We start from the raw sequence: 8,322 nt of genomic DNA, 5'->3' as shown, positions 1-8,322 counted from the left end.
CACTCTAGGAACAACAGTGCAAGGGTAAAACTACTCCGCGTAAGCCCAGTTTGGCAAGTTTCAGTTTACCGTTGATGGACGGGTTTTTTGATGGATACATACCACAGTGAGAAGTGGTATGAAAACAGTGCACGGGGCTGGTTCTGACCTGCTGCTGCCTGCGCTACTGCAGGGAGTAACGCTGGCTATCAGGGGCTGTTCAGCTGCAGAAAACAGGAGGTGGAGTAGATCTGCCTCCACCCTGGTATCAGAGATTAACCAATTTCAAACTGTTTCATCCTGAAAAAATAAAAAAGCTAGAAGAAAATCAACCTGCAGTTCTCATTTAGTCAGAAGGGAAGGCGCATAAGGGAAGGCACGTTGCCTACAGGCAGCTTGAGAAGGCTGGTGGGTACCAGGCCGTGCCGCCTGCAACAACCATCCAGGGAAAACAGCTTTAGATGTGCTACAGTTTGGAGTGTAGACTGTCATAGCTAGTGTTCTATCAGGACAGCTGACCGTTTACATTGAAAAGTATACACAAAATAGCTGTTAGGAACAGTTTCACACATTATTTAGGCCTGTTTGCAGTAGTGGTTTGGTTTTTTTTTTTAAACATTTTCCTTAATACTGGACACTTTTTTTTTTTAAACAAAGGTGTTTATTTTGTAAATCATTTTTTTATTTATCTAAAAATGCACAAAATTACCTTTTGAAGTACATTTACTTATAAGCGCTAATAAATCTTATGTAGCAAGAAAGTGACCAGACTTCTCAAGATACTCAAATTTAAGCTGAGCTTCCCTGGAAGCCAAAGATCCTTTTCCGTGTTACACCAAGAGGCACAGCACAACCATCCTCTGAACGTGTAGCTGCCACCGTGGCTTAAAGGAAAGCTGCAGTGTGACAGTCTTCAGTCTTCAGTCTTAAACCTACTCATCGCTACGGAAGCCGGGTATAAATTAGCAGGGGAATGGGGGAAGGAGTTTGGTGCCTCCACTGTATTCTCATGCTGATTTGAATTTCCTGAATCTCTCATGAGAGCAGCAGGCTCAACTTTCTGCTGAGAAGACTCAATAAATGGCACCTTGCATTAATGATACCAACATTATTCACAGCAATTAATAGCTTTTGTTTGCTACCCTATATAAATATTTTGAAATTTGATGGGAAGTAGTTGACGGCACTGCAGTTTTCCTTTAAGTAGAGCAAATTAGGTTAAAAATATCCACTAAAAGCATATATATGTATGTAACCCTCTAACCCTAACCTTATTTCAAAAAAAAAAAAAAATATTCAAGGATTGTATGCATTTCTTAAGAAAAAAAAAACACAAAAGAAAACAGGCACAGGCTGCATTTGAACTGTCACACACAAACTACATTTTGGCATGAGCCACCATCACACACGGAAGCAGCACTGGAACAGTACAGGCGTATTCATTCCCCCACTGTAGCCCTCAAGAACAGTAAGTGCAGCCCTGTTCCTCTGAACAGGCAAATGAAATGGAAACACTTGAACGTGAATCCACGTTTGTTCCTAAAGCAGTGACTATTTCTCATCAACAGTAATGAACCAAATCATTGATTCAATGAATGGATTTAGCTGGTGGAAAATTTTCATGTTGTTAAAGAAGATGACTCCTTCAAATCAGGTTGAGATTTTATAAAAATTCACATTCTGTAAATTAGCTTTCACAGTTAAATAGACAGGGGCTGATACTTACGTAGTTAGATACACAAAGCATTTTGGTTTTGTTAAAAATTTTCCAAGTGTTTAAAACACTGCTTTGCTTAAGTTCTACCTACAGTACCTCACGTACTACTGAACATGTAAAAGTATCCTCACCAAAATCTAGTTGGCCGAGATAAACACTGGTTTTCAACAGGAACCTGTAGTCTTAAGAAGAATTATGCCAAATGGGAAAACTACTTGCAGAAGCAATGCTTGTTTTGGGTTTGTCTGCATGTTCTTCTTTTCTCCCCAAGTACATGCTTAACTCACCTCACTGGCTGTAGCCAAGTTAACAGATAAATGCATTAGCAAAATACTCACTCTAAATTTTCAGTTAAAAAAAAAATAATCTTGAAACAAATGTGTTTCCCACCCCCCCCACCCTTCCCAGTTCCTAAGTCTGAAGAGGAGGGAATTAATAAAAACACATAAATGGCTGCTTTAAAATATACAAAGTAACTGAATTTGCTATTAATCATTTGCGGAAGAGGCAAAGTAGCAGTTACACAAATTACACAAAATCTACTGCAATTCTTACATTAGTATAAAGTGATTTCACTGAAGGAATTATTTCAATATTTCACATTAGAGTTAAGATAGAAGGGGTGCGTCAAATGCTCTGACACCCGTGTTAATATCATCTATCCTAGATTACACACAACAGTTTTAAGAAAGGACCCTTAAATGATCTACATCTGTAACACGTTATTGGCCTTAAAAAACAAAAAAAATAATCACTTGCAATACCTCACAGAATCTTCACTTTAAAGCATGACCACCTTGTAAGAGTCCTTGTCAAATAACCTGCAGAAATAATGGAGCATCCTGCTACGAGTGCTCAACCCTCTCACTTGTGTGACTAGGCACCAGTTGGTTTCATCTGAGAAAAAAAATTCAAGTAAGACTGAGCTGTGCTGGCCGCTGCGTGTTTGCAGATGGTTCATGTGCTGGAGGTCCAAACATGCATTTGTTTTGCTATTTGGTGCACGTAACCAATGTCAGGTCTTTGATCTGGATCGGGGTATATGCACATGCTGACCAGCTCCCGCAGCTGAAAGACAGAAGGGGCACACAAACATGAGTGAACTGGCCGATTTCTTACTGGGAAAGGTTAAGGGAACATTTGTCTGACCACTGGAAGCCAGGACAGGGGCTGGGAACCTCTTTCATACAGATGTTCCAGGCAGACCGCAGGCACACGTCCATCATCTGTCCCGTCCCCTGTTCCCCCCACTCTACAAAAGGACTAGGAAGAGCCGTTTCCGCCAGACCTTCATCACCAAAGATTTAAATCTTCCACAGAACCCAGTGGATTTTACGTTGCCATTTACAATGTGCTACCAGCATATACACACACAGGGGCTCCCGGGGGCTCGGTGGTTTGGCGTGGCCCTACAGAGGATGCAACAACCACCTCTGAGCTGTCACTCCCTGACATTTTCCTTTTTGAAAAAAAATCAGATTTTTTTTTCCTGGGGAAATTTTTGATTCACTTCAGAGAACCAGAGCAGAGATGACCAGCATCATCAGATGACCGGCAGCTCGCAGTCAGCTGAGGCTGAAGCACGACAGTGGTAGGAGCAGCAGTGAAGGGAGCCCGGCACTGATGACCCAGCGAAATGCACCAAGGGCTGGGGTGGGGAAGCAGCGGTGGGCAGAGGGAGGCACCAGTGGCACGGGCAGGATGGGGCTGAAGGAAAGAAAAACGACATCGCTACCAGAAATCTGCCTGAGCTGGCAGGTGGGGATGGACTTGCCAGTGGGAGCGGACTCCGAGGAAAGGGGGGCGCCTGAACAGAGCTCTGCTGTACAGCCCCTGCTCCCCCCGTCCCACACCAGCCCTGGCAACAAGCCAGTTCAGGGTTTTTAATGTAAGAGTCTGAACAGCGCTTGTGTATCTTAAGATAGCGGGGCACGGCTGTCAAACACCAGCGTTCCCTAAAAACCTTTGTGAAGAAGAGAGACTGATCATTGATTAGGTTTAATAAATAAAATGCAGAAGGGCTGAAGTCTCCCCACCTCCCAGCCCTCTATTGTGCACATGAAAGATTGTAGCTTTTAATTATACAGACACTGAAAGCTGCTCGTACCCCCGAGGCACCGGGAGAAACAGCCTTGAGCCTCTGATCTTCTCACATCCTCCCAGTAGCCACAGTGCCAATTATTTTAATGGTAATTAAAAGCATGACCATACAGCTATCAAGCACAGCTTCAGCTGCATTGCTGAACGTACTGAAGTGAGGTTTTCAGCTCGGGATGGAGCAAGGCCCCGTGCTTCCAGCTGCCGCAGATGCACATTTCGGTGGCGGTTGCTGCAGAGCAGCCAAGCAGCCCGTGGGCCAGGGCTGGCAGGTGAGGCAGGGGCACGCAGGGGGCAGGGGGCGAGGGCACGGGGCAGTGCCACCACTGCTGGTCACCTCGCCTATCGCTTTATGCACACACACCGAGAGCAATGCAACCCCCCAGCCAGGGCACCTCCAGAGCAAACCCAATGCCACCGCCCGGCCCTGGCCCAGTCTCTCCTAACTGCTATGGTGACTTTTGGATTCATCCCAGGGCAGGGAGGTGCGGCCTTTGTAACCCTAAGACCACAAAGATTTAACATGTACCTCAGCCCTGGCTAGACAAGACCACAAATTAAAACACTTCTAAACCTCTGACCTGAAGCTGCACGATCAATACAATTTGTCCAACCAGCTGCTGTGCTCCCATGTAGTCCAGGGCTCAAGCACAGCCCGGCAAGCTCTGCGCTCTGTCGATGAGCAGGACAGTGCAGGCACTTCACCATCATCTACAAGAACCGGTGGACTAAGCCTTGATAAGCACCGCCAACCAGCATCTCCAATTACTGCAAATTTGGTCCCGATATAGAAAACTAATCCTGGCTGGAGTCCCGGCTCCTCCTCCTGCTACAAGCAGCACGCCAGCTGATCACGGGGGGATTCGGACTGGTTAGCCACAAAAGGCTACAGAAAAGAGGAAAGGCACGGAAAGGAAACATCATCGAAGAAGGCATTCTTCAGTAAATGCTCTGCCTTGTTCACCTAAAACAACGCTGCCGCAACTAAAACATTCATGTGATCCGCAGTCAGCCTACAGCTGAAGCTTCACTTCGAGACCGTGTGAGCAGTGGAGACGTGCCGATGGCTCCGGAGCATCACTGAACGCTTTGCAGCACGGCAAGGCCTAATCTTTACCCCTGCCTGCAGGTGGGAGGATGTAAAGGCTTCGCTGCTTTCCCACATCGCTCACAGACCTGTGGCAGTGACAGTGCTAGAGGGGTTGCAAAGACTCTGCCCTTTCAATCTAAACCTGAGACATTCGCTCTTGAAGGAAAACACGTAGAACCAGGCCGAGATAAGCACCCAGCCGCCAGCCGCAGGGAGAACAACCCTGGTGCAGCCTGCTGCTGCGGGCAGCTGCCTCTGCACCTCCGATCCTGCCTGGTTTCTCTAGCTTGGCTGCTGGGAGACACCAACACACCTTCCCCTCTGGCTATCCACTCCGAAAGCATCTGAAAACGCAACCTTTAAAGGGACGTACTAAATGGAATATTGTTCATGGTGGAGTCGTGTTCTAATATTCACAAAACCGAAGCTCTGCGTTTCCAGTAGGCAGCAGCAGCTGATGCAGTGAGATGAGCTACAGCCAAAGGCACAGCCCTCCTCAGACTTTGTCAAGCATTCTGTTAATAGTGTATGAACACCATCTGGAGTCTCGTTCTCTGGGACCTGGCGCCTTTGAGCTTTAAACCATCCTTCTCACCCTGGATTGTATCACTACACTACACACACTCTTTAGCACTGCCAGAGGGAAGCAAACAGACAGTAATTGTAAAGACAGGAAACACATCTGTCAACTTACACTAATTCTTGCTGCCAGCAGGCATATCCTGAAATGCATGCTACAACAGCATGGCAAATGTGAATGCACGGAGCCGGGACTTGCTGCTATGGCAGCTTGGGGGGGGGCGGGGCGCATAATATTTTAAAAAAATCACTTTTCCAGAACAGTTCGCAAATAATATTTTTGCAAGAGTTATTTAACAAGTAAAACCGTAAATAACATGTGTGATGCAGGGTCCCTCTTGGGGTGGGGACGGGACCGTCTGCTGCCAACTGCATACGGCATTTCCCTTGCATCCTGTCTCTTGCTCCTTAGAACTTTTGAGGTAGAATAAAACAAAAGAAAACCCCCAAAGGATACGGTGAACATGTGAAATTACATTGGCCATTTCCTTTCAAATAGGAGGCAACTGTAACTGAATGAGGAGGTAAGGAAAAGCAAAAGCAGCTGGTTTGCCTAGGTAAGGGAAAAAAACCCCAAGCACCAACCCCACCCCACCTCAAAAGGCCCTGAACAAAAACAACAGGCATGTTTGCAGCTGAAGTGAAACACTGCCAATCAAGCACGCAGCGACAATTGCTTTTTTTAATATACTCCAGTTCAGCTACTACTCTCCATCCTTCACTTTCACATGCGCACAACTCAGACTTCCAAAAGCCCCTATACGGCTGCTGTATAGATGCTTATTGCATTAAACTAAGTAGCCTTCCTCCCCCTCTTCCTCTTAAAAAGAATCTTTCCCCCCTTGTTATGCACTGAAGACTTCACAAACAAAAATTTAAGTGCTGTTTCACAGTATGTTATTTTAAGTGAAAGGAAGTGAAGGAAAGGGCTTTCCCACGGCTCATTGCTAGTTTTTGCCAGCATCACAGACTTCCAGTTTCAAAATATTCCCCACATGAAGAAATCATCTTTTCTGTCTTAATTTAGCTTGTCAATATTCAGACATCACAACGATAGCTTCCTCAGCCGGCCCTGAAGGTACCCAGGCCGCTCTGGTCACCTTCTGCTCTGTCTTGGATGTGCATGTGTGTGGGGGTTCCCTTTCCCCTGTGTGGGGAGGAACTTCACCGCACCCCACCCCCCCATTCCCCTGCAAAAAACGCTCCCTATTTACCTTTTCAGAATAATGTTCAGCTGGAAGAGGTGGGTAGTCACATTGCTCTATTTTTTGGCAAAGAGAAAACAGGTTCATTTTATCTCCATAGAAAGGACTCTGAAGAGCTGCCATCTGGAGAGAAAAAACAGAGTATTTCAGAAACGCAAAGGATTTAATAGCCCTCAGTACTGGTGATTTGCAAGAGCAAATTCTGTTCTTTGAGAGTGAGCAAGCGATGCTGCTGCTCTCTGAGGCTGTCCACAGGCCAAGCTGCCCTGTCCCAGTGCCCCACAGCACCCTGTCCTGTCCCCGTCAGTCACAGACACGGCAGTGCCAGCTGTGCCTGCTCCGGCAGCCAGGCCCTGCCTTCTGGGGCACCCCACAATGCCGGAGCCCGGCCCTGCCTTCGCCGGAGCTCTCTGTGACCCTGGCACAGCCCCTGGGCATCACCGAGCCTGGAAAAGTCTCCGCATTTTTCTGTCACCATGATTCTTTCTGCCCAACACATTTCAGATGTGGGACATTGGGTGCATACAGGCAGTTCTCCAGGTACACAGAAGGAAAGTACCTTTATTTTTTTTAAAAAAACCAATAAATAGCATGCTTGGACTGTAGGACAATCAGAAACCAAGTGGCTCGATGAGGACCATGAAAACCTCTCAAACACAATCATCTCTTTAAAAAGTAGAAGCTCCTCTGTCTTTGAAAACATCTCATGCTTTTAACATTCCTTGGTTACGACCATATTCAGCTCATTTGCTCTCTGCAACTGGCAGATTTTTAACAGACTGCTACAAAGAATAACTGGATTATTTTTGGAAAGACCCTTAGAAGCATGAGCTTATATTCAGCCTTTAAAAAAAAAATAAAAATTACCTCAAAACAAACATTCCCCTCCTCCTGCCGGAGGTCTGCTCTTTAGAAAAGAGTATCCCAGGCAGATCTGGAAACCAAACTACTGAAACTTTTCCTAATCAATCTGCTCTTTTTCCTCTTTCAATTCTGTTTTATGAATCCAGTCTTTGCATCTCCAAAAATATGACAGATGTCAGAGATAAACAGGCTGCTCACACAGCAAGGAAAGCATGACAGAAGGCTCTGGGTGGGGAAGAATTCCTCCCAGGGCATGCAGAGCCTCCTTACAAAGACATGTTTATATTACACTTGAGTCTCAGGAAGGAAACTGCCTTTCTGTACACGGAAAGCCATTGACACCGCCAGTTCTCAACCAGGAGCTCTGAGCGAACGCTGACGATGAGCCTCGGAAAAACAGCTGCAGCCACACGGGCTCTTTTGAACTTAGAAACGTGGGTGAAGTTGTGTCTATTCAAGTTACGCACAATGAGCTCAGCACCTTCCCTCCCGCCCCCACCCCCCCAGGACCCAAGCCCAGCCGAGCCACCCGCAGCCACTGCCCACGCTGCGCCCATGCGCTCATTAGCCCAGGGCGTTAATCAAGTGCTGCTCTTCACTGCGGTCCATCGACGCCTGCCAGAGGCAGCCCCGCACAGCGCTGCCGCACCTCCTTCTAATGAAGCACCACTGAGTAATTGTGGGTATTATCCACTCTGTTTACATCTTTTAAAACCATTTTGCTACAAGCCACGTCAAATCGGCAAGCTTTTCATACTGAGGGCGGCTGAAGTTGATGCTTCTCACTATGG

At 46.5% G+C, this 8,322-nt stretch overlaps 1 protein-coding gene across 3 annotated transcripts in view; it reads right to left on the bottom strand.

The window, feature by feature from the left end:
• Nucleotides 1-1,197: 1,197 nt before the first annotated feature.
• Nucleotides 1,198-8,322, bottom strand: part of NEK6 (NIMA related kinase 6) — an 83,703-nt gene continuing 76,578 nt past the window's right edge. For all 3 annotated transcript variants that reach the window (XM_055793758.1, XM_055793757.1, XM_055793756.1), the window contains exons 9-10: nucleotides 6,677-6,790; nucleotides 1,198-2,764 (exon numbers count right to left, since the gene is read on the bottom strand). In XM_055793758.1, coding sequence (XP_055649733.1) covers nucleotides 2,654-2,764; nucleotides 6,677-6,790 — 225 coding nt within the window. In that variant the 3' untranslated portion in view covers nucleotides 1,198-2,653. The remainder of the gene's footprint in view (nucleotides 2,765-6,676; nucleotides 6,791-8,322) is intronic.

Source organism: Falco peregrinus, chromosome 1, assembly GCF_023634155.1.
Source record: "Falco peregrinus isolate bFalPer1 chromosome 1, bFalPer1.pri, whole genome shotgun sequence".
Classification (NCBI taxonomy): domain Eukaryota; kingdom Metazoa; phylum Chordata; class Aves; order Falconiformes; family Falconidae; genus Falco; species Falco peregrinus.
Note: the sequence above shows the minus strand (reverse complement) of the source record. Positions and strands in the feature narration are given on the sequence as shown.